We start from the raw sequence: 26,583 nt of genomic DNA, 5'->3' as shown, positions 1-26,583 counted from the left end.
TATATATTTTAAATCTTTTAATAAAAAGAGTTAATAAATTTTTTATATTTAAATTAATTTTATAAATAATATTTTTAAATTTATATAATAGAATTAAAAATAATATTTAATAAACTTTACTTTTAAAACTATAAACCTAAACTTTTTTATTTAAACTATTAAAATAATATTATTATTTTAAAAGTTAATATTAATTTATTTTATATTAAAAATAAATAGAATATTTTATTTAGTTTATAAAAACTTATTTTCTATTTATAGATATTAAAAATAATATATAAACTATTTTTACCTTTAATTATTTATAAAATTAATTTAAAGTAACTATTAATAAATATAATAAACTTATTATAAATTTAAAAATAAAAATTAAAAACTATAATACTATTAAGGAATATATAGCTATTTTAATTTATTAAAATATAAAGAATTAAAATATAATTACTAACTTTTAATAATAATTAAATAAAGTTAATAAAGTTAACTAAATTAATTTTATAGAGATAAATTTATAAAAAAGTCTATATATTTTAATTTAAAAATATTAAATTATATATATAGATTATTAATTTTATTAATATTTAAAACTCTATTTTATTTAATAAAAATATTTTATTAAAATAAATTCTTTATTTATTTAATATAATAATAAAATTAAAAATAAACTAAACTTTAAGATATAAAAGTATTAATTTTAATATAAGTTAAATATATATATAAATTATTATTTTAATAAATATAATAAAATAATAATAATTAAAAATTAAATAAATAATACTATTATTAATATTATAATTTTTTTAAAGTTTAATTACTTTAATTATATTTTTATAATAAAGGTTTTTATTTAATTAAAAATAAATATAGTAACTTTAATAAAAGTTATAAATAAATATTAACTTTAATATTTTAATTATAAAGTTTAATAATAAATTTTTATTTTTATAATAATTTTATTTAATTAGTTAATATATATTAATTCTTTAAAGGTAAATAAAAGAATAAGATATATAAAAGCTTATTTTAGTTTTTATTTATATAATCTTTTTTAAATTTAAAATATAAATATTATTTTAAAGATTATTATATTTAAATATAAATAATTAATTAAAACTAATAACTTATTAATTAACTATATAAAGTAAAGCTTTTAATAATAATATTAATAATAATAAATAAAATAATAAATAAAACTTTAATTATAATAATTTAAATAGTAAAAGAAAAGTAAAATAATAATTATAATAGTAATAACTTTAAATATAATATTAAAGGTATTAATAATATTAATAAAAACTAAACTAATAATAATAACCTTTTTTATTTATAATTATATTAAATAGAATAATTTAATAAAAATAAATTAATTAAACTTTTATTAAAAATACTTATTTTATTATAAAAGTAAATATATAAGTATTAACTATTTTAAAATTTAAATTATTACTTTAATAATAATATTTATAACTATAATTATAAAACTAATTATTATAATTATATTATTTAAATTAAAATACTTTATAATAAACTTTTATTTAATTTAATTAAATTAAATAATCTATTTAATAAATAATTTAACTTAGGAAATTAATAATTTTAAAGTAAGTAAACTCTTTTTAAAAATATATATATATATTTAAATAAAGTTTATATTAATAAAAGAAATTAAATTTATTTATAAATATTTTGTATAACTTTTTATTAATATAATTAATAAAAACTATAAATAATACTTTATATAATAATTAATAATAAAAATAATATAAATATAAAAAATTTATAAATATAAAAATAAATAAAATAATTTTTATTAATATAAACTTTATATTAAAGTTAATTTAAACCTTTAATATTAGATATATTTTAAGATTTTAACTATATTTAATTAATAAATTTAAAAGGTAAATATTTTAAAAGATTAATATTATTTTAATTATTAACTTAATTATTAATAAATATTATTATTTTAACTACCTATAATAATAATAAATATATATTATAAAATAATTATTAAATATTAATAAATATATAATTATAATATAATTCTTAATATTTAATATAAGAAAATAACTTTTAAAATAAAATATCTACTTTAATATTTTTATCCTTATTTTAAAAGAATTATTAAAATTAATAATTAAAGTTATATATAAAAGGTTATAAAATTTAAAGTTATTATTTATAAATAAAATACCTTATATTATTAAATAGATAATATTTAATAGAGTTTTATTTAATTTTTCTTTTAATAAAACTTAAAAATAAAGGATACCTTATATAGTTATTCCTTTAACCCTTTTAATACTTATACTTATATTATTCTTTAAAAATAAAAATTTTATTAATAATAATAATAAAACTATTAAGATAATTAAAATTATTTAAATAGTTATAATATTAATAGTATATATATATTATATAAAGAAGGTATTAATTAGGTAAAACATTATAAAATAAAAATTAATAAAATTTAAATAAAAACTCTCTTTATCTTAATTAACTATAAGGATTTATTTATTTTTATTATATCCTTTATAAAATTAATTAATATATTTATAATAAATAAGTTAATATAATAAAAATATACCTTATAATAATAAAAATTATATTAAAAGTTTTAATAAAAATATTAAAATAATATTATTATTTATTATAAACTTTTAATAAAATAAACTTAAACTATTTAACTTTATATTAATTATATAATTTAAAAATTAAATTACTATTTAAAGTAAATCTTATATTTATAATTAAATATAAACCCTCTATAAAATATTATTTAAAAAGTTAAAATAATTAAAATATATATTATTAAAAACTTATAAAAGGGTTTATTAAACCTATAATTATACTTTAAATATTATTTATCTTTATAGCTATTAAATTTAATAATAACTTTTAATTTTATATAAATTTTAAAAAGCTTAATACTATTATTAAAAAGAATTATAACTTAATTTTATTAATAAATAAAATATTAAACTAACTTAATTAAGTTAATATCTTTATAAAAATTAATATTTATAAAACGTTTTATAAAATATACCTTATAAAGAAAATTAATTATATAATAACCTTTTATATAAAATAAAGGTTATTTAAGTATAAAGTTATATTATTTAATTTATTTAATAATTTATTTACCTTTTAATAATATATTAATAATATACTTTAAAAATCCTTTAATTAATTTTATTATATATATATTAATAATATTGTTATTTACTTTAAAATAGAAAATAAATATATTTAATATATTATTACTATATTTAAGTACCTATATAAAGTAAACTTATAAGTAAACTTAAAGAAATATAAGTTTTATATTTAAAGTATTAAATTCTAAAATTATATTATAGAAGTTAATAATATTTTTATAAACTTTAAAAATTAAAGTTATTTATAATTAATAGATATCTATAATATTAAAAGTATAAAATCTTTTTTAGTTTTTATAATTTTTATTAAAAGTTTATCTCTTTATATAATAAAATTATTAAACCTTTAATATAATTTATATATAAAAGTAAAGGGTTTTAATAAATCTTAAAATATTAAACTTTCTTTAACTACTTTAAAAGTATATAATTAATATTTTAATATTATTATATTTTATATTTAAACTCCTTATATATTTAAAAATAAATATATTTAATAATATTATAATTAATATTCTCTTTTAATAATATAATAATAATAAATAGTATTTAATTAAATATTTTTCAAAATAATATTAAATATATAAATAAACTATTTAATTTATAATAAGAAGCTTTTAATTATAATATATTCCTTAAAGTTTTAAAAGTTAAAACTAATTAACCTTTAATTTATTTTATTTAAAATTATTATTAACTATTATACCTTAAAGTTTTATAATATAAAGTAATTATTAAATTTTTAATAAATTAAATAAATAATTTTTAACTTATTTTAATTTTAAACTATTATATTACTTAAATACTTAAAATATATTAATTAATATATTATTTTAATATTTTAAAGAGTTTAAAACTTAAAAAATAACTAAATATTTATTAAACTATTTAAACTTTTTATAAAGTTAATAAAATATTAAATTAAAAATATATAATATTTTTATTTTTAAATTCATAATTAATGAAACATTATTTTACTTAATACTAAAAGTATATATCTAAACTTAAAGTTAATATTTATAAATATAAGAAACCTTATTAATAATAATATAATTTAAAATAATTTTAACTATTAATTAATAGTTATACCTTTTATTCCTTTTAAATAATTTAAACTTAAATTACTAAATATTTTACTATATATTAATTATAATTATTTAACTTTTAAATATTATTATAATTTAGTAAGGTAAAATATAAATAATTAAAAGTTTATTAATAATTAATATATAACTTTTATAATAAACTAATAATTCTAAATTATAATAAACTTTATATTAAAATTATTAATAATATCTATTCTTATACTATAATTATATATTTAAAATAAAATAAAACTATTAAATTAATATAATATAAATATTAATAACTTAATTTATAAATAAATATTATATAATTTATAAGTAATTATTTATATTAATCTTTTAAATACCTTTATAATAAAATATTAAATTTACTTAAACTACTATCTATATTTTATTAATTATAATAGTATTTAATAATTAATTTTAAAATATATTAAAAATAAAACTAATTTAAATAACTTATTAATAATAATAAACTATTTATTTAAAATTATATAATATATCTCTTATATAAATATCTATACTATAATATAAATAGTTTATTTCTATTATAAAAACCTTTTATATATTTAGCCTTTTAAATTTATTATTTCCAATTATAGCCTTTAATTTATTTTATTCTTTATTAATAAACTCTATTATATTATAAATATTTAATAAAAGTTATTTATTATAAGTTACTTTTAATCTTAAAAGTAAATTAAAACCTTCTTTAATAAATTAATTAATATTTATATATATTTATAAACTACTATTAAAATAATTAAATTAAAATAATACTAATTTTAAACTTTATTTAAATTTACTTATTATATAACTCTCTTTATAAACTCTTACCCTTTAAAATTTAAATAAAATTTACTTTAAATTTTCCTTTTAATTAAAAATATTAAATATAATAATAAAATATTAATTCTATATAAAGTAACTATTATAAAATAAAATTTAATATATAATTTATATTTTATAAAGTTATATTAATAAAGTTTAAATAATAATATAATAAACTTAAAAGTATATAATAAAATAAATAAATTAATATTATTATAAACTTAATTTTAATATTAATAATTATATTTTATTATTAAAAATATAAATAATTAACTATTTATATAATAAACTTAAATACCCTTTTATCTAATAATCTTATTATATTATAAATAATAATTTTATTACTCTTTTAAACTTAAAGTTTCTCTAATTTAATATAGCTATAAAATATTTATATTTAACTAATTATAACTTAACTTATAAAACCTCCTTTTAAAGTAGCTCCTCTTTAACTTAAAAGTAAGGTTATTAATAAAAAGAAAAATAAAAGGTAAATAAAATCCTAATATTTAAAGTTTTATATAAAATATCACTCTATTAAATCTATTAAAAAGGTTAAAACTTAAATTTAAAATAATACCTAACTAATAACTTTAAATATATACTAACTATATTAAAAGTATACTATAATACTTACCTAATAATATTAAACTTTTATATTAATTATAAAAGTAACTATATACTTAATTATAAAAGAAAAAGTTTTAAATTATAATAATAATAATAAACTAATATAACTTAACTAATAATAATAATATATTAAATAAAAATATAAAATAAATATATTTTAATTAAAATATTAATAATAAATAAAAATATTATTTTATAATATATAATATAAAAAAGTAAATAATACTATTAATTATAATATACTTTATAATTAAAGTAATTATAACTTTAATATTAAAGGATATTAAAAGGTAATATTATAATAAAATAATAATAAAATATAAATTACCTTATAAAATAAAAAATTAATTATAAAGTACTTATTTAAAGTATTAATTATTTTAATTATTATATAATATAAAAACTATTATAACTTAAGGTTTTAAAGCCTTTAATATAATAATAAATCTTAAAGGTTATTTCTATAAAGATTTAAAAATATTATTTAAATAATTATTAATAAAGTTATAAGTTTAACTTTAATTAATAATATAGTTAATTATTTTTTAAAAGGAAATTATTAAAGTTATAAGTTAAATACCTATAAAATTAACTAATAAGTTTATATACTCTACTTATCTTATTAGCCTAAATAGTCTCTATACCTCTTATAATATAAAATTATAGCTTTACTACCTCCTTTATACTATTCCTTAAATAACTCTAATTTTAAATTAATAATTCTTTATAAATAATTTAAGCCTTCTTTTACTATAAGTTATAAGGATTATCTTAATAAATAGAGTTAGTAATTATAACTTTAATTTTTAAAGAATTAACTTACTCTCTTTATATTCCTTAAAATTATAAAAAAATATTTATTAAAGTTCTTATAGTTTAAGAATTCTATACTCTAATTAATTAAAAGTAAATTAAATAAAAAAAAGTAAATAGAAATATAAATAATTAATTCTAATATTAATATTAATAATTATAACATAATAAATACTTATAATCTTAACCTTATAATATATAAATAAAGCTAAGAGGTACTATCTTAAGAATAATATTAATGTTATAATGAAGTTATATAGCGAGACTAGGTGTTAAGATAGTTGCTATATAAATAAATTATCTAGGGAGAATCCTGGCTAAAAAGTCGGCCCTTTGAACACACACACACATAACTTTAACACAACATAGGTTGAGGAAACTCTTTTCATTGAAAGGCTAAGAGAATAAAGCAGTAGCTTAGCTGAGGTTGGTCGCGATTTTACTTCTAAATATTTAATGAGGCTATGTTTGGAACCACTCAAGTGCTGTCTCAACACTGAAATGAAGTGGCCCAGCATTGAGCATTGCATAACGAAGAAAACAGTGGTAAACTGACAGGGCCGGGGCTCCTCTTTGGCTACTACCATCAGCACATATGAAATCAGAGATTGATTTCGTGGAGATGAATAAAAGTTTGCAAGCTATTTGTTCGATAGCAGTTTGCCTGCCTGCCTCCCTTCTCCTTCTTCCTCCTTTTTTTTTGTGGGGGGGGGATGTGAATGAGTAAAGACTGTGTCCATGTAAAACGACGAGAAAGCACTTTTGATGAGTCCGGCAGGCGGTTGAATGCGGCTGCTAAGAATCTACGCCTTGCCGTGTCGAAAACCTGCGCTGCACTGCCCATCGCAAAATCAAGACCGCAACACCTTCAGAGCTGTCTCCAGACTCTCCACCTCCCTCTTCAAGACATACCGCTGATGCTTCGACTCCACGTCCTCCCCTGCGATATGCTCAAGCTGTTCGTCGTCCAGGTTCATGATCAGCTCCGGGTCAAAAACCTTGAGCGGGCTCCCGTCGCCTTCAAGCAGGAGGTGGAAGACGACTTGCTGGCAGACGACGTCGACAAAGCGCTTCCGGGAGACCTTGTAATAACTCATCAGAGTATCAACGATGTCCTCGCACACCTGCTGCTCATTGTCCTTGTCAACAGAATGCTTGCCAATCTTACTCATGGGCACGTATCGCTCGCAAATTTCTTCGTCGTCGTCGTTCCAAGGGGCACGGATTGCCATAGCTTCGAAGGTCTTGAACGTGCGCTCGCTGCGCTTTTTCTGGAGGTTTGCGTTGAAGTAGTGGTTGAAAGTGTTGGGCGTACCTCCACGCTCGATATCCAGAAGGAATTGAGTGTGGCTCATCGCTCGTTGGTACGTATCTATCAACTTGTCTAGCAAAAGAGCGTTCCAGAGGTTGTCCCGGACCTGCCTCTCGGGGCACAGCTCAGTGAGGAGCTCGAAGATGTATTCATGAACAAGTGCGATTGTGTTGCTCACGTGAGAAAACGCGAGCGGCTCCCACTTTTCTGATTGCTCTTCAAAGACCACGGCAAGAACCGTTCCGCCAAACTATATCAACCGTGTTAATAATTTCCTACAGCAATGTTTAAATGTTAGAGGGCGAGGAAACCTTACTGTTCCAAGCTCGGGTCCGCGGCTTGAATCAAACACTTCCTCGACATGGCCCATGATCGGCCCCTCCGAGGGCTCGGGACATTGGTAGCCATCGGTGCGGACAATAGCCCCAATCTCGGGATATTTGTCAAGAGGGATGGAAAAAGGCAGCTGGTCCACATTGCGCCCGAATGAGCTCTCTCCCTCATCATCCCACGTGGGCCCAAAGTGCTGCTTGTGGCCTCTCTTCCAGAAGACGTTGGAGAAAACCTGGTTCAGCTTCATGATCTTCGTGATCAGCTTCAAGTCTGGCATCTTCTCGAAGATGCCTTCTCCGGCGTAGTGCCCATTCAGGGCAGCTTGAGTGATGGCTAGGAACCTTGAAGCCAGTTTCCCCAGATACATCCTCTGGGAATTCGAGTCGGCTCGGGACGGACCCATGGTCTCCAGATCGACCCTCAATTGACGCAGGCGCTGCTCGGCTTCGGCCTTGACATGGGGGAACTCCTGCTTAGAGACATGCATGAGCAACTCACAGACTTTGTGCCTGAGGGCTGTGGTGCCGCAGCGCTCCTTAATGGATGACCAACAAGGCGCTTTGAAGAATGCTTCTTCGGCGGCGGCACGGTCGGAAAGTGTTGAGGTGTTGTCATCTGCACTGCGATTCTTGACCACGTAGTACCCAAGTTTGAGTGGGTTTCGTTTTCCAAGAACCAGGTCGATGATTGCGCTCCTGGTAGCCGTCTCTGTAACGAGATCCGGTTTTGTGAGCACACCCATTGTTCTCACGCCCATGGGATCAGCACCCTCAGCAAGCTTGAGAATCTCCTGGGTGGCAATGTCGACGGTGCAAGAAATGACTGCAAGAATGCTTCTTTGCGTCAGCAAATCGAGTTCACATACAATACATATAATTACTCACATAGTTCTTGGATTCGCCATGTATGACTTCACCATGTTCTCGACGAGAACGATATCACTTTCTGTAGTGAGCCCTGCCGAACTCGTCAATCAATCAGTGCACAATCTGAGTGAATTAGCTGTATCATACCTGGTGTAGAGACGCGGAAAATACCCGGAACATCAATCACAGTGAGATGTTCTTGCTGTTCAAGAGGTTAGTCATGTGCAAGGCCACCAGACTGGAGGAGAACTCACTTCAGGTCCACTGATCTCAATCTTGAGGATGTCTTGACTAAAGGCCGCAAGCCCAACGTCCTTGTCATCTTCACCCATCCGGATGCCCATGGAAATGTTGGCCTACAAGGACATTATTAGTGCCAAAACATGAATACGGCTACCCTAGGGTAGGGTGTCTTAAACCTCTTCGAAAACTTTGACGAGCTCATCGTTGTCAATGCTTGACAAGTGACGCTGAAATTGAAGAAGTTTGGCCTTGAGCGTCTCATCCGCGTCTGGTCGAGGAATGATCGAGACGACAATGCCCTCTTCGGCTTCACGGCAGCATGTTATCTGGGTCGCATAACGAGTACAGAGGCCAGCAGCGCGAGGGAAAGAGAAGCCCGTCAGACTCTCCAGAACAGAACTCTTGCCGGAAGACTGGTCTCCGACAACGACAAGCTATCGAAGCATCAGTGATCTGCAGAGTGATATACTTCCGGGACTTACCTGGGGCAGCGGGATGATGGCGCCGACATTCAGCTCCCTCAGCTTGTCGATCTTGGCCAATATGGCCTGGTTTCCCAGACCAGTCCCATTGGGTAGCATGGTGGATGCCGTGAGAGCTGTATGACGCTGGGAGGAAATTTCGAGAGAAGATAGTCACGCTGATTCAATGTGAGAAGGACGAGTTAGCCTGGGGGACATCTCTAGTGATATTGAGTGCTATCTGAAATAAGACGGTAGGGAAGCTGAGATTTATATTAAAGAGGAAACTGGTTGTAACCAAACGAACTGGTTTCTCTTTTATTACGCCGACATCCGGGGACATACATGGCGCTTTCATACGGTGGTAAACCAACCGGCCGACCGTCCCAGAAATCGGTCGTTCATGCATCAGCAAGCCTCGTTTTTCCCTCCTTAATTTACGCATACAAACAGAATAGCCTGTGTGATATCCAGCCACCCTCATGAAAGAACAAAGCAATATCACTGCGTCTATTAGATGCTGTCATGTCATCGGGGTACAGAGCAATATCAATTTTCACCGACTTTTCCAGCGGGAACCTGACACTGACATTGCCCGGGGACCCACAGGACTCCCGTCAGCAAGGCAAAGTTAGGAAAAAGCACTGACGGCAGTACTGGTTGCGATGGCTGGGCGAGACGGATGGGATGCAGCTCCCTTGCACCGACAGTGGTGTGGTTGGTATCACACCTCGATGTCGTAGACTCACCACTTGGAACTGTCCCACCTGCGACACCCACGGGACGTCCAGAGCGGTAGGGTCACAATCTATGAAGTTCTTTCAGGTGGAAAAAGGGCTGTGGAAATTGACGGTCGCGGAATCTCAGACATCAGTGTTGACTTGGTCGAGTGGTGGAAGTCGGGAGTGGCCCCCCTCATAGCCGTCCATAGAGAGCCTTGGGAGGTTGTGGCCGAATTGCGTCTCCGTCTCAACTTCAAGGATTAAATTCCCGAGGTCTGGAATCGGTGGGGGCGTTTTGCGCTGTGCAAGTTCCCGCTTCTGCGCCACGTCGACCTGCCGCCACCGGGTGCTAACGTCCTCTCCTCAATCGAATATCAGCGCCGCCCGGTTGACTCCAGTCTTACCCGCCCGCCCATGCCACTATGCTCGAGTTGAAGTGGCCATCTGCGAGCAAACGGAGAACCGACCGTCGGCAATACACTGTCCTCTCTCTACTTGTTTTGACGCCACATACGTCTGTACCCTAGGGTAGGTACTTGAGGCCCCAATCCGTTTGCTATTGACTGGTCCTCAGCAGGAGCTGCTGGCAGTACCCTCAAAGATCTTCTTGGTTGTCGGTAGATGATGTGATGGCTGCCATCTTGATGCCCAGTTGCTGTAACATCCCGAGCAACGCCCAAACAGTGACGTGCCCGTAAGTACCTAGGTACTTAGGTACCTGTCGACGATCAAAGCACGATTCGCCGTCTTGCCAGACAGCATCACGGTGTCAAGCTGCAAGCTACGGCACATGGGTATCTTTCAAAATCCCCAAAGTGTGTCTTTGGAAATAGACCACTTAGCACCTAGCCCTCACCTGGGCAAGCAACTAGCATGCTACACATTGGCCGCCCCGGTCTTGTGATGCGTGGACGGAACATATCCAGCAAGACAGAGAGCTGTGGTGTCAGTCTGCCCAGGCGAGGCCGTCGCGCCTCGTCCGCAAGCTGCCGGGGTTACGTCACCCCCTTCAAACGGCCGACGGCCGACGGCACAGGCTGAGACATCCATTTGAATATGAGATTTCGAAAGTTGTCATTGAATGGGGACGGCTTGGTGCTGTTGCCGCCGGCTGGACCTCCCATCTCACGCGTCACATCAGAAACTTGCAGATATGGTCTCTCGCGCCTCCCGGCCAGATGCCAAAAGACAAACGGAACCAGCAAGCTGGGAGTTCATCAGACTCGCCTGGGCACACGTGGACACGACGGCAAGGCGGTTACGAGGTTCCAATGAAAAAATCATAGAGACTGGATTCTGTTCGGGCAGATGGAGATGGGCTTTTGTCGCCTGGGATGAGATGAATAGACCTCGGGATGGGGCGCTGTAGACTCAAGGGTCAAAGCAAGTCATCATCACACCGAGACCACCCCCAAGGAGCTTCAAGTTCAAGGAGCCAACGGCAGGGCGCTGGCTGACACGAACAAGATGGATCTACAGTGATTTGATTTGTTTTTCTACTACTAATCCTCGAATTCTATACTCACGTTAGCCCGCCTCAGGCTGCCCCTAACAGCCGCCTCGACGTCCCGCAGCTCGTCGCGGATGAAGTCCTCGAGCTCGAGCCTGAAGCCCGCGGCGGCGTCCTCCACCCTGAGGTCGACCCTGCTCTCGATGTCGTCGCTGACGACCTGGATCTCCTCGGACAGCTTCTCCAGCTCCTCGGCCATGATCCCGTTGTGCTCGCCGACCTGCTGCTTTAGCCCGTCGACCTGGGTCCGCAGCTCGCCGAACCTCGAGTTCAGCTCGGCCGACAGCTTGTCCCTAGCCTGCTCGTCCTCTTCTCGCAGGCGCTCGTACCTGCTGTCCAGGTGCGCGGTTAGCCTGTCCTCTAGGGCCCGCAGCGACTGCTCCGTCTTGGCTTGCTGCTCGGCCATGAGCTTCCTGCATATGTCCTCGACGGCTAGCAGGGACGCGGTTGGGTCGGCGGCGGGGCTGCTCAGCCGTCGCTTCTTGCTGGACGGGCCTGGGTCTGACGCTGCTTCATGTCAGCCTTTGGCGCAGGTAAGCCTGGGAGGTGAGGAGCCATTCGTCTTACCATGGAAAAGGGGTGCCATTGGCGGCGGCCCCTCCACCTCGTCGTAAGACGGAGGCGCTTCTATCCCATCATCAGGCGTGGAGGTCCCGTCAGGATCCCTTGCCACGAGCTGTTTGCCCCCAAGACCACCATACAAGGAGGCAAGGTCCAGACGCCCAGTGCTGGAGTACTCGTGGTAAACAGCCGTGCAAATTGCCTTGTACTGAGATTCTGATAGCAAGCCATCTTGGATACGGATTGAGAAGTCGCGCCTGGCTGCCAGTGCTCTTGCATGGTTTATCACATTGACTCGAGCCTTATTGGATGGGCGCAGCCGAAACGGAGGACCGATCAAAGCCACGGGTCTTCTTAGCCTGACGTCGAAGGAAGTATGTGCGGAAGTAGGCTGATCCTGGTTGGTCTGATCTTGTATAGAGTCTGGGCAGGCAAGTGTGTTGATGTCATCGGGCCCGATGTGAAGGTAAAGAGGCGTTTGTTTGTTCGAGTCGCGGTGGACCTGGGCGCCGATGCGAAGTCTCAGGAACGTGGTCTTGGCCGTGGGATTGAATTCCAGGTCGAGCGACACTGGAGAGGCGGACAGCGAGTCGCCGAGACGGATGACTTGGTCATCGGGCCCTGTCCATTCGATGAGTGCGGGAACAGCATCGAGACGGACAACGGCGTCGTCGGGGCCGCCCTCGACGGAAGCAGAAGTGGAGGCTTGTGACATTGTATTCGACTTTATGAATCCCTGCTGAGAAAGACGAAAGAAAGTTAGCAACCAGTAGCGACACGATCAGTTCAACAGCGGGTGTCTAAAAGTTGAACCCCTGTGTCGGCAGTGACCTGTGCGCGCGCTCGACACAGGATCCCACCCGCCCAGGCTTTTCTTCGAGCGTCGAAGGAGCAGCCTTGACTCTGCGCAACAAAAAGAGGAATTGTATCAACGAATTGCGTCGAGGGAAGCCCGTCCACGCCGCCTTGGCCTGGAGGACACCCCCAAGAGACACGGGCTTCGCAGTTCCAGCAGAAGCTTCCCACCCCCCGAAAGAGGAGAGAAGAGACGTTGTCCCTAAGCCCAGGTAGCCGACCCACGACCAAAAAGGAGATGGAAAGGGTTTGCAACCACTTTCCACCACCCTGGCAATGTGGGCAGCAACACCTGTAGCCTGGCAAAGGGTGCGAGGTGCCTGTGAACCCCTCGAGGGTGCGTACCGCCGGGGTGCGATGCGGTATTTTGACCTCTGGCTATACGCAGCACAGCAGCCTAGAGGATTTAGGCGCTTGTGGATGAGATCCCAAGAGGTATGCGACGGTTGACGATTGCAGGTGTGATGGTGGGTCGATGCGTTGATGGCGCGTGGTGATGGAGAGGAGGTTGGATGGAGCGATGATCGATACGCGTTGAGCTTGGGAGGTGGACCAAGGTGGGAGTGGAGCGGTGTCACGTGGTTGGCAAAGTCACCTTGTAGTGGGGCCGCCCGAAAAAGTGGGTGGCTGGGTACCTGTGACTGCTTGACCCTAACCCAGGGATCTGCAGACCTACCCTCCCCTGACCCCTGCTGTCCGGGCAGGGGAGGAGGTGCATCAGGCCTCAGACATTTGGCCACTCTCTCGCAGCTCAAGCACGTCAGCAGAACTCACTGCCTGCCTGCAGCAGCTGGCTCAGGACTGTCCACTCGTATTTCTGATTTGCCGAAAGATTTGATCGAATCAATTATACATGCAGTGAGGGTGTGCTAGAAGCTGAATTAGAATTAGACTTTCGACCCCTGGACCGCATTTGTTTTGGAGTCTGGAGTCTGATCATTGATACATCAGCTGCTACACCAGAATCCGGACGAACCGAGACACCATATGTAGAGGCCTCAAAACGGACCCGACAAACCTTGGAACCGCTGGCGGACTAACAGAGCACTCGATAAAATCAGAAATCAAAGCGGAGATGGTGGCGGAACGTCTTGTCCTGGTCGTCGGCGCAACAGGGAAGCAGGGCAGGAGTACGGTCAAGCACCTCCTCGATGAGCCCGATCAGCCCGCATCAGGAGACTGCAGGTACAAAGTCCTCGCCCTGACACGAGACAAATCATCGGAATCGGCACGCCAGCTGCTGGAAAGGAACAAACAGCACGCGGCACGGGGTGACTTCGACCTGGTGCAGGGCGACCTCGACAAGCCCGACAGCATCAGGAAGATCTTCCAGGAAGCCTCGTCAAGCGGCGGCGGCGGGATATGGGGCGTCTTCGTTGCGCTGGCCTATCCCGGCCTCGGCGAGAGCACAGACGGGGAGGTCAAGCAAGCAAAGGTGATGCTCATGATCTCTCACTTGCGTCGCAGGTGCCCAGGCGCGAATATTTGCTGACTCCGCTTGCTGCAGTTGATGGCCGACCTTGCACTCGAGTCCAAGGTTGAGGTCTTCATATATTCGGGTGCGATCCAAGTCGGCGCTGATGCGGACGACGCCCTCGACCAGTCTCAGCGTTCCAAGCCACAGATTGAGAGCTACTGCAAGGAGCTGGGCTCAAAAGGGCTGAACTGGATGTAAGCGGGACATTGATCTCTCGTCCCTGTCCAGCCGAGTCGTTCAAAGCTGCTGAACACAAGTTGCAGTATTCTTCGGCCCGGCTTCTTCATGGAGAACTTTGACGGGTTCATCGGGACCATCGCCGTTAGCGGTATGCGGGCAGGACTGGACAAGGACACCACCATCAACCTCATTGTGAGTTCCACGCTGGTTTTGAAGGGCTTCTCTGAACCGCTAACTCTCGCAAGGCATCGGAAGACATCGGCCGAGTTGCAGCTGGTGTGCTGCGGGTGAGTGCCTAACTACTTATTTACGGTTGCAAAAACGATCACCCTGGGGCATCCTCGCTAATAGGGACATAGCAACATGAGAAGTACATGCACAAAACCCTGACGCTCTCATCCGAAGCGGCCACCATGGAGCAGATATCCGAGTCGTACAAGAAGGCCACGGGCCGCCAGATCCCTGCTGCTCCTACTCTGGCGGGCAAGGCGTTGGTAAAGTTCAACTCTGCCCTCCAGAACTTGTATGTCTCCCCGATGAGCGGTCCAGATTTGCCCCCTGAAAAAAGTTCACCAAACGCTAACAGTGCATGGCTAGAGTGGATGATCTCAAGAGAACACATCATGCCCGAACCAGTGGACAGATGACTGGGATGGAATCCGGGATCGAGCTGGCCAAGTCGGTCTGCAAGCTGCGGACGTACTACGAGTGGAAGTCTGAGGTCACGGACGGGACTGCGGATAAGGACTGGAATAAGATATCGCTTTTCAAGCTCATGACCGGCCGTTCGTGACAACGGGCGCTTGTTCGGTCGGCCTTGTGTCACGAGCTGACGTTGGCTACGGGAGGGGATTTTATTAAGGCGACTTAACTTATCCGGGAGCAGTATTATTATCTTGAACGAATATTTGAGGCTACTGCATGCCACAAACAAACCCTTAGAGGAGAAAAAACATTCATTGTGTGTATTATAGCTTCTCCTTTTACAGATCTGTCGTGTACGTTATAGGATTAATAATAAAGGAAAATGCCATCTAGTAACCATTGTTATTCCCGGTCGTAACCCTGACCCTGACCCACTCTTGTCATCACCAACGGGTGCACAACGACCCTTGGGCCATTGTTGTTGCCTGGCGTCACCTGCGATTGTTCCTAGGACAAACATGTCCCGCAGGGTCTCTGTTCACTGACTGTGGATCGCTCACATTCCGTCAATTACTTGATCCCTACAGCACTTTCGACGCTTTGATCACTTCTAAGCTCGAGATGCCGTCGTCTGTGCCATCGGAGGCCCTGGAGACGATCGTCTCCTCGGAGGACTTGGTTCATTGCGTCGCCAGATATGTGAGTTTCGCTACGGTGCGTCTTTTTCCCTTCTCTGGTAGACCTAACACTGAATAGGTGCCATCTCGAGCAGCACTGCAAAGTCTTTGCCTCGTCTCGAAACTCTTCAATCAGGCATTCTCACAGTTCCTCTACTCCAGCATTGTCTTTCATGACGGAAATGCTCACATCCTCCGAGATCCAGAGGAACTCATCAAGTTCACCTCGAATCCCAATCTCATTTACTGCAAATCTTTGGTGGTCAAGCTGATTGAAGGTTCTTGGGCTATTGGTAACCACCGTGAAGTCGGTCGCCTGGTCGACGCTCCTGGATATGGCCGACTGGGGGACATCAGACATTGGGCGGGCAGATACAATGAGAGCATCGTAAAGATCTTGTCTTTGACTCCCAATATCTACAGATTCGAGTGAGTCCAGAATTCTGAAGATGAAGGGATATAACTGACATCCTGACAGATGGGAGAACTGGCCGATATCTGAATCCGTGCTTGAGATGCTTGAAGAACAATGCCCATCCTTGCGGGATGTCTCAATCGTCTACCCGAACCTGTCGAAGTTTTCCCGGACGGAGAGATTCTATCGAGATGGAAGGAGCACCTTCAACGATGAGAAGCCCAAGATGATACCGCTACCAAAACCTGAGCTGCAAAACCTCCGCAAGCTCTACTTGTACGATATCAGTGGTGATGTCAATTTGTGGATTCCCAAGATCGCCACCATGCTGGGAAGGTCGCGTTTCCTCGAGGAGCTTGGCCTGTCTTTATCATCGGAGTGTGAAAGACAGCATGCGCTGGCCGGGCAGTCCAGGGCATTTCTGGACTTCTTCCCGTCTCTCGTACAGCGATACCGGGACCAAGGGGACGAGCCGCTGAGGCTGCGCGTCCTCAAGCTGGGCTACGGGGTGCTCCTGAACATGCCGAAGGGGAGCCTCGAGGACAATGACTCAGACCAGGGCGAGTACCTCTCTTCCTTCACTCATCGGGAATACCTTGAGGAACTGTACATGGACAACGACCTAGACGTGGGCTGCCCACTGAAGATCCGCAGCTCCGCGGGCCGCATCGCATGGTCCTGGATCACGCCGTCCTTCCTGCCGAACCTCAAGCGCTTCACCTTCACCAGCCTGTCCGTCCAGAGCCAGGGCTGGCTCGGCCAGCACCCGGACCCGACCTTCGCCAGCGGCCTGGCCATGGGGATCGGCACGGAGAAGCTCGCGTTCAGCTACGTCGACGACAGCGGCGCCCTGCACAGCGTGCGCGACAACAACATCCGCCGGCACATCGGCCAGATAGGCGAGAGGACTTTCTTCCTGCACAAGTACCTGAACCACCCGAACCTGCCCCTCAAGAGCCCCGTCGTGTCGATCCTGAAGCCCTGCCACAAGGACCTCCTCTGCCTCGGCAGCTGCACCTGGATCAGGACGCTGGCCATCTGCCTCCAGAAGCAGACCATGATCTGGGGGTGGAAGAAGATCACGCAGACCCTGCCGCAGACCGAACACCTCTGGGTCCGCATCGGGATGGACTACCCGCTCCTGGACAGCCGGAGCGAAGGCAACCACAGGGGCAACGCGGTCCGGATGCAGGACGGGGCGCTGGTCGAAGAGCAGCACTTCCTGCATTCCTTCTGGAGGCGCAAGTGGGCGGAGATGGCGGCCGCCATGGCTGAGGCCAAGTCGTGTCCGACCAAGTACCTCAAGATTGGGCACATGGCATGGCGGGTACTTCCGCGGCCGAAAGGGGCCAGGAAGGCTGTTTTGGAACCACTTGATCGATGGGAGGATGAAATAGAGGGCCCGGATGTCTTCCGGTACAACAATCCTGTGCGGCAAGATCATCCATACTGAGGGTCGGCAGGGCATTGGCTACGTCAATGTATCTAAATTTGACATGCGACCTATAAAGAGACCCAGATACCTCCCTAAAAGTTTATGTGATTACCTTAGCAATCGACGGGAAATATTACAAATACGTGCTTGAGGCGCCCAAGTGGCTCTTGTTTCTCACGGCTGTGGTAGCGTTGGTTTGAAAGATGCTTAGCTACGACGCCTATGGTTTGAAAATATCTCCATTACCGCGTTGCCATTATTGCAATTTTCGATTCCGAATTGCGTTTAGAGCCAGCCCACGGTCTCATAATCTGATATCCCGTAGTCATTATCCTAACCCATCTTACAAAAGGTTCTTATAGCCTTCTGGTTGTCCTCGAGTGATGAGCCGGCCAGCGTAGTCCACTCCCAGTGCTCCGACAGCCCATCCCACTGCACTCTGACCCAGTCGGGCTGCTGCTGTTGAGACGCCGTCTGCCGCCCGCTGCCACCGCCACTAGCCTCCCTCTCGGTGACGGGACGAGGCAGATACGCCACGTCTTTCCGCGTGTCGCGGTTCAGGGACCATCCTGATCGGCTGGACAGAACTTTCGTATTCGATTGTGACGGCATGCCCAGCTCCGCGGGCCAGAAGACCGGGCAGAACTTGTCGTGGACCCACTCCTCCATATATGTCGCAGACGACGACGCAGTGGAGCTGCGAGATTCCGTCGCGCACAGCCGCGGGTACACGCCCATCTCGACAAGATCCATGACCATTCTGAACTGTGAGGAGCTCCTCCCCGAGTCGCGATTGTTCCACATCTTTTCAAGAGTTGATAAGCTCTGCTGTCGTGGAGCGGTACCGCCCCCCATGGCGAGGAAGTCGAGCAGGCTAGAACACCGCTCCCGACTCTCCGAGGTGTCGTATCGCAATGAGGCGAGGAAGTCCCAGATCTCTTGACTCATTCCGAGGCAGTACAGCCCCACGAAGGTATTGGCTAGTATCCACGCGCGGTACCGAGGGCTGCGGCCCACAAGTTCGTTGGTTTCCCTCGTTGGGCCGTTGCACTTTTGTGCGAGAGCCACTGAGATGAACCAGGAGCCGCGTCCGAAGAGCGGTGGATAGAATTGGGCATCTTTCTTGTTGTAGTCTTCCTTTGGGGTGATGTAGCGCTTGCAAAATGCCTCAAGCGCCTGAGGGTTATCGAGAGATGACAGCTGAAGGGCGGGCCAAAGGAGCGGGAGGAACTGGAGCTGAGACAACTTCATCCCATGCTGCCACATGACCTTCATAACCCGCCAGGCACGGTCGTGTGTGAATGGAAGAGTCTGCCTTTGTAGTCGATCTATCTCCATTGACTCTGCGAGCGCCAAATGTTAGCATATCCTGTCCCTGGTAAACTCTCAGATCGATCGAGCATACTGGTCTGCTCGCTGAGAAGAGCGAGGCCCATCATGAGGTCCTGTCGCTTCTCAGCGTTGGCGGAGAGCTTCTGCCCTGCCTTGAACATAAGATCGTGCTGAATATCGTTGGCCAAGTGTGAGTCGGCCGTTTTAAGTTGAATCTCGATCATCAAACCCGCCAACTTTGGCTTGGCCCTGACCAAAGTTGGCCCAAGGGATACGCGAAAATGCTGGGCCGTGTAGGTCTTGAACATGGGCTTGTGCTCCTTGTAGACGCTTGGGTTTCCATTCCAGTACTTTCGTGCCTTGCGCTCAGGAAGTTGCTCCCGACCCATGTAGTGATCTTTTCCCAGTCCTCCGGACGTGTGGTAGCGATCATGACGCCGGCTAGGTCATCCAGCTCATTGACAACGTCTTGAAGGGTTGGAAAGTGCTTGTTATCCTTGGATACCTTCTTTTCCAGTGTCTTCACGGCTGAATCCAGGGTCTTGGTACCATCTTTACGCGGAACGACGAGGCCGCGGATACCCTGCTCAGCCAGCATATTTGTGCAGAGCTGTCCGACGTAGGTCGTAAGGTCCTTGTAATTTCCCCTCATCGAGGGCCAATCCTCTTTAAACTTGACGATGCCACGTTCCTATCCGCTCGACCCCTGCGAGCGACCCAGAGAGCTCATCTTTCGAGTGAATTGGTGATTTGTGTGATGTGTTTGTGTGGTGCTAGAGGCAAGGTCAAAGGGATGAATCCTAAGAGAACTGCAATTATTCCGTAAAGTATTGACTTCCAACTGTATTGAATGAATTCCGATGGTTCTTGCACAAGAAACCTGAACTATTTACGTTCGTTACTCAAGGCTTCTGCGGCCTTCTTATAGTCCCGCTTTTCCAAATGCGCAGGCTCCACCAGACCTGGGTGGTTCTATCGACGGCTTCTGCTCTATTTTGCCCTCATTGGGGCCCCTCTCCAAGTCTTTCGGGGGGCTTCGCTAGAATCTCTTTTTTTGGTAAACGGAAGATGGTTATTTTTGGTGAGCCTAGTCTAGGTGGAACGAACTCACCCTGGATCCCAATAAAACATTGGGTGCACCACATCAACCCAACCGGTCGGAAACGTGGTCAACAGGGGCAAAGGTCCCTAGGTATTATTCCTTTTAACTGAGGCTTACGGTAAGACAGGAACCGAGTAAGGATTCACAGTCTCTAATCTAAAAATTCTCAAGGGCTAACCATAAGTGCAGTGTGGGGCACTGAAACGGTCGCTGGGTCTCTCGCTTCGATGCCAAACAGGATCAAATGCCAGCCGCTTACGTGGATTCCGTAGAATATCGCTCCTTCCAGAACCCTTATCTCCAGCCTCTGATAGATGGATTCAATAATGGGTAGCAGTCGGAAACAGTCGGATTAGGCCAATTTATTTCTGGATTGACTGTGTTAAGACCAATCCGGATGACACGCCTCGGACCAAAATTACTTCCGAGGCAGTGCGGGCTCGCAAACTTGAATCAAGTAGCGTAACAAGTCACCGCACTTTATGATAGTGTCTCAATGTCGGCGAGTCTTTAAATTGGAAGATATCATTAATCGACAAGAATGATATAATTGAACTCATCTCGAACCTCGATGTTTACCCATGGCGATCTAGTCAACGCCGCCGTCAAGACGGTGCCCTTAGCCTTGTCTGTGCGTCGCAAGGCGGAGACCACATACACCTATCTTTTAAACGCTCGGTCTTCATCGTTTACTATCACATAATGGGGGCATGTATGTCCCCGGAAATTTGCGGAATAGAAGCGAAACCAGTTACCCATGTTCTTCGCACAGTCATATGCTGACAGGCTTCGGCGACGGGGAGGCTGCGCCAGCACCTCCTTCATTATCATTACTTCTATCGAGTCTCACCTGCCGCGTATTTGTTCACATCAACTACCTGAAACTAACGATTGCACGAGACTGAACCAAACAGACCTCAGGGTTTATAAGTACAACAGCCCAGGTCCCGTTCCAAGTGGAACATGATGTCTACCTTCTCTTTTGGGTGACGTCCAAACTGCTATCGTGCGGGGCTGCTGCTCTATACCACCCAGACGCTTTCACGAATGGTCTGGCGTTAGAACCCGTTGTAAACCGCAGATGTTTGGGTGCCAAGTATTGTTGTACCTACCACGTAAATCGGGGTCAATGGGATTGGTTCAGGCCTGGTGAACACACTAAAACACAGTTATTCCTCTAGCAGCCAGCACTGTATCCCTTTCTCTTGCCGCACGTATAAATGACAATTTGCTGCTATGTAAAGAAATCAGATGGATTTGAACGTTTCCCCTTCAACCCAACGACCGCCGATACCCTCCTTCCCTGTCCAAAGCAAACAAAATGTCACTTAAGTGGTGTCCCTGGTATGGGCGTTCCTCTAAACGCCGCACCGATGCCTCTGCACATTCAGACCTACATAACAATCTGCCGCCATTGAAACCTCACAACATAAAACCAGCCAATTGTGTGCACGTTATTTGTATTCCATCTGCAAACATTCCGCTCCAAAAAGGCGATCTGAAGGCTAGAATTTTGGCCGCTGCGGCCGCTTGCACCACATCAGCTACGGCTATCACCGCTCGCGCCCTTGCTGAAAACCCAGACGCCGCGACCGCCATGGCCGTCGCATTGGAACGAATTAAGAAGACAACCACAACGATCCTTACCTCGCGCGGTATACCACCCAATACACCAACAGCAAATTCTATCTGGGCTGCCGTTCTTGAGGAGGCGGCTTGTGAAGCTGGTGTGATTGCTGGCCGGCCGGACGAGCCGGAGTTTGCCAGCCAAGAGGCGGCTCGATACGAAAGATCAGTGGTAAATGGCGTAGCCGATGAAATAGCAATCGCATCACGCTAGCTAGCCGCGGTTGCAGTCCCTCACTGCTAGTATTACCTCTTTTCTCAGAAGGAACACGTTCTCCCCCTCGGCTCTCAGTCCATAGACTATGCGGCCACGCTCACCCTGACAACACTTGGTAAACATCTAGTATTTTGGCACTACAATGAAACCGCTTTACTTCGACTCTGTTAAATTCGGTCGACTCTGTTATATTCGGGGTGCCATATTGACTCTTCAACAGCTTGTTATACTCGCGTACTGCATGTATTTAAAGAGAACGGAAATTTGCGCACCTAGAATTGGAAGGCGCGCACCCTCCCTACTATTTAGCCAATTAGAGTATAGAACTTTAAAGTCTTTACGACTTTAATAAATAAGTGTTCTTTGCGATTTTAGAGGCTACAAACAGGGCGGGTTGGTCCTCTGGGAACTCGGGTCGTACCTACCGGCCCTACTCACGGCCCTCCGCTATGCTTTGCGCTTCGGGGCTCGCCCCCTTCACCCCAGCCGGCCCTTTTATAGAAGAAGTCTATATAGAGTACTTCTTAGTCAGTAGATAGGTGCGCGCCTTCCGATTCTAGGTGTGCGAATTTCCGTTCTCTATTTAAAACCTCTCCGACTTCTGAGAGTTTCATCATATTCCAGGCTCTCTCAGCAACTGCTTAGGAAGGCTGGCACAGGAGGGCCGTTGGGTTGAGACGTTGAGTCGGGATAATGTTGGTACACATTAGTTGACCTTTGAACATGACAGTAACATCTGTGAGATTCTCAATTGCGCCGCTGAAATCTCAGACTACTCATACACATAACACAAAGGACTTCCTCCAAGAGTATTAAGCACCTCGTCGATGACGACGCTCGGGGCGTTCACACCCAGGTCAATGACATCCGCTGTGGTTGTGTTCCGACTAGGGGGCTGATTCAAAATAGTGATGGTGCCTGCAATCGTGTCGGCTTGGTCGAGGTGTAGAGCTTGCCATAGCCAGTATGTGTAGTCAACCATAGCATGGTGGAACCAGAAGCTAGGGTCGTTGATCGAGGAAAACAAATCAGACGCCTCGCCACCAACGGCCATGTGTCCGCTGGCATGCATACCCAGGAATTGATCTCCGAAGCGACCTTGCAGCTCGTTCTGGAAGAGCTCGATGCTGCCGGAAGCATCTCCGACAGTGACGTTGAGCAGGTTCTCGGGTGTGAACCACGTTGAAGCAGTGTAACTTGTGAGGTCCCTGCGGAGGCAGCGCGGGTTATAGCCCAGCGGGCCATCTGAGCTGTTGCTCGCCGGAAGGCCGTTCATGCCTGGAAACACGGGGCCGAGATTGACAGTCATACTGATAGCAATGATGGTCAGCCTCCGGAAAAGGGTATCCATAGATGTGTTCTGTGCTTACTTGACGAAAGGACCGTTCTTGACGCATCCACCGCCGTTTCCGGAGGGAAGAAAGATGTTCCCAGACCCAGAAACACTCCCGTTATGGGCGAAATATGCTCCATCACCACTCATGCTTGTGTCGCTGCCGTCAAATAGGGGTGATTTGGTCAGATCGTCGGTATAGTCGAACCAGTTCCAGTATGGTTGGTAGCCCTGGTAACCACATTCTTCCCGAAGTGCTGTCTCGTAGGCATAAGTGACGTATCGGTGCCAGGTGAGGAAGTTGCCCTGATTAATGGAACTTAGAATCATAACTATGTCTGAATGAAGGAGCTTTTAGATTTTAAGTAGGCAATCACTTACAGTTCCATGGATCGAGAGCGTCTGGTTGATGTGGACGGCAACAAAGTCGTCGTATCCTGCAAGATCAGGTCAGTATCAGCTCCATGCATGATGGGTAGTAGAATGGTTTCATCGAAGTATTCCAGGAAATAAGCCACCGGACTAGCACAGTATTTAAGTTGGAGACTTACTACTTCTTGCTCCTGGAGCAAATGTCGGGTCGGACTTGGATGGCGAGTTCAGCAGACACTGCACCGCGCTGATATACTCCCTCTTCTCGTCCGCACTGAGAGCAACCCTGCCCAATGTCCGTCGTCAGCGATAATTACATTATGGATTTTTCGAGTGCCAATGCGTCATCGTGAACAGGCATACCAGTCTTTGCGCACTGCAGCATTGGAGACACTGCAGCCACCCGGGCTTGTCGAGTTGCCCTCAGCGGCCTTGAGAGCTGCGAGAGCATGTCTCTGCAGTGTAGCCAAGGTACTGCTGTTTTTCTGGAGATTGAAGGCCGACGCACCAAGTGCGCTCCCCAGTAGAGCGACCAAACCAACGAGGCCGGAGGAATGCATCATGGAGCAAAGTGAGTCCAGGGGGCAGTGGCTATTGACATGCGATTTCAGAAAGAACTATCTCCCAGAACACGTAAACACTCAACAGAAAACTTCCATCAAACCCATATATGCACCCAAGCCGTGACCCGACCACGAGGTTTCTCAGCACATGCAAACTAACAAATTAGTGGCGCCAAAGCCAAGACGCGTGCACGGAAGGGTTGCCGTCTTCCACTCGCCAGAGTTACCACTAATACCCCAGCACGAACAGTAGTGCTTATTGTGGGTGAACCGTAGCGCCGAAGCCCAAGGTCTAGGCTGCCAGATAATGTGCTTATAGACCCGGAAAATTATCCATTTGCATACCCTATGGAAGTCCTGGTTGGTAGCCGTCGACATCGCCCTAGTGAACCTAGCCATGCTTCTGTTAGGCTAAAACACGTAAATGCGGGTAAGACTGATCCTTCTCAATTCGATGGCTGTGATTGCCGGGGGCTGTGGAAATGTCGGTCGAGTATGCGGTGGGCCTGCGGTGGAGACGGGCAGGTAGGCAGATTTTTTCATTTCATTTTGAACCAGGTATCCGACTGGATAGCGGCTTCGGGTAGATATCTCGCGGAACTAGACTCTCATGACCTGGTTGATCCTAGTATAACTACTAGTAGGATTGATGTCCAGGGCCGTTGCAAGGTGTCAGTCAACTGGTGGCAAATATTCGCAAAATATTAAGGGGTGGAGTATCATAGCTCAAGCCCTCGCCTGCAAAATCTCGGCCAAGTTGTTTCTAATGGCTCCTTGCCGCCTGCTGACGAGACCTCCATCCCATTCTCTCACGAGAGTTCTGACCGCGGAATGCATGAGGTTAATGTAGGCGAGTTCTGCTCAGTCGTCGATTCTGCAGTCACTGCATTAGCTTCTAACCTTCTACAAGATACCCCATACATAGATTTTATATGTATGTGGATAAAAAACGAATCCACCCTGCAGACAGATCCACTACTTTAGAATCTGTAGGTAAAAAGTAACCTGGTGTAAAGCGATGTTGTATAGTAGGTCTTGAGCGGTTACCACTGTATGAAGGCACCACCTACATTTTATATGTATGAGGATTTAAAACGAAACCACCCCGTTGTATAATACTACCTCTTGTAGGCTAATCTCTTAAGTATCATTGAAAACCTCCTCTGCCAGTGTACTCTCGGGACATCCTGGGGTAGAGTTATACTAGTACATGACATCTTACCATGATAGGATCCAGTGATTTCGTTTCTAACCCCCATACATATAAAGTGTATGTCGCGCCTTCATAGACTGGTAAACGCTTAAGCCCTAGCGTTTAAAAAAAAACAAAGTGCCTGATAGGATCAAACCCCGGGCCGGCGAGCTATTGGCATAGTACTATGACATCTTGGAATTATTTACGGCCGCGACATTGTTGCGATATCCCTACACTTGATATTCACATTTCTATTCTGGATCGTATTTGCTGGTAATACTCTTCATGCAGAGTCCTACTTGCTTAGTTACGCCTCTTTCACAACTCCCGAGCAATGGGGCATGTCATGCATGGCCACGGGTATGACACATCATCGAACTAGAAGTTGACAAGAGAAGCTAGGGCATGGTACATATATAACTAGACGGCAGATACGACTTTTAATGCCCAGTAGAACTTTCTTTCACAGCGGCGGATAGGAAGACTCTGATCCTCGTCGGCGACATGTACGACTGTTTCGAACTAATTGTACCAGGCGATGACGTGAAGTACCCTCAGTGTAGATCAATATAGGTAAATATGTAGAATGCAGCATAGGGGTATTTCTGAAAGTCCAGTCGCTTAAACGTATATA

At 41.3% G+C, this 26,583-nt stretch overlaps 5 protein-coding genes across 5 annotated transcripts; 2 read left to right on the top strand and 3 right to left on the bottom strand.

The window, feature by feature from the left end:
- Positions 1–7,368: 7,368 nt before the first annotated feature.
- Positions 7,369–9,852, bottom strand: KVR01_010663 (uncharacterized protein; the record flags this gene model as incomplete). The annotated part of the gene is made up of 7 exons (XM_044785481.1): positions 7,369–8,079; positions 8,146–8,568; positions 8,614–8,998; positions 9,047–9,127; positions 9,263–9,384; positions 9,448–9,705; positions 9,754–9,852. 7 exons carry the CDS (start codon positions 9,850–9,852, stop codon positions 7,369–7,371), a joined length of 2,079 nt encoding a protein of 692 aa, XP_044640822.1.
- A 2,070-nt stretch (positions 9,853–11,922) lies between these two features.
- KVR01_010521 (uncharacterized protein) lies at positions 11,923–13,944 on the bottom strand. Its single transcript, XM_044785442.1, has 2 exons — positions 12,532–13,944; positions 11,923–12,471 (listed from the first exon to the last, which is right to left on the bottom strand). The coding sequence occupies exons 1-2, from the start codon at positions 13,238–13,240 to the stop codon at positions 11,957–11,959; spliced, it is 1,224 nt and encodes a 407-aa protein (XP_044640680.1). The 5' UTR covers positions 13,241–13,944; the 3' UTR covers positions 11,923–11,956.
- A 170-nt stretch (positions 13,945–14,114) lies between these two features.
- KVR01_010723 (uncharacterized protein) lies at positions 14,115–18,227 on the top strand (the record flags this gene model as incomplete). Its single annotated transcript, XM_044786210.1, has 8 exons — positions 14,115–14,815; positions 14,888–15,229; positions 15,283–15,324; positions 15,397–15,560; positions 15,635–15,826; positions 16,270–16,381; positions 16,439–16,788; positions 16,838–18,227. Exons 2-8 carry the CDS (start codon positions 15,143–15,145, stop codon positions 18,225–18,227), a joined length of 2,337 nt encoding a protein of 778 aa, XP_044640882.1. The 5' UTR covers positions 14,115–14,815; positions 14,888–15,142.
- A 3,737-nt stretch (positions 18,228–21,964) lies between these two features.
- Positions 21,965–22,483, top strand: KVR01_010499 (uncharacterized protein; the record flags this gene model as incomplete). The annotated part of the gene is made up of 1 exon (XM_044792302.1): positions 21,965–22,483. The coding sequence occupies one exon, from the start codon at positions 21,965–21,967 to the stop codon at positions 22,481–22,483; it is 519 nt and encodes a 172-aa protein (XP_044640658.1).
- Positions 22,484–23,258: 775 nt separating this feature from the next.
- KVR01_010645 (uncharacterized protein) lies at positions 23,259–24,751 on the bottom strand (the record flags this gene model as incomplete). Its single annotated transcript, XM_044783445.1, has 5 exons — positions 23,259–23,796; positions 23,857–24,125; positions 24,201–24,256; positions 24,371–24,477; positions 24,555–24,751. 5 exons carry the CDS (start codon positions 24,749–24,751, stop codon positions 23,259–23,261), a joined length of 1,167 nt encoding a protein of 388 aa, XP_044640804.1.
- Positions 24,752–26,583: the final 1,832 nt, after the last annotated feature.

The sequence above is a fragment of the Diaporthe batatas genome (genome assembly GCF_019321695.1).
Source record: "Diaporthe batatas strain CRI 302-4 chromosome Unknown Contig00013, whole genome shotgun sequence".
Taxonomy (NCBI): domain Eukaryota; kingdom Fungi; phylum Ascomycota; class Sordariomycetes; order Diaporthales; family Diaporthaceae; genus Diaporthe; species Diaporthe batatas.
Note: the sequence above shows the minus strand (reverse complement) of the source record. Positions and strands in the feature narration are given on the sequence as shown.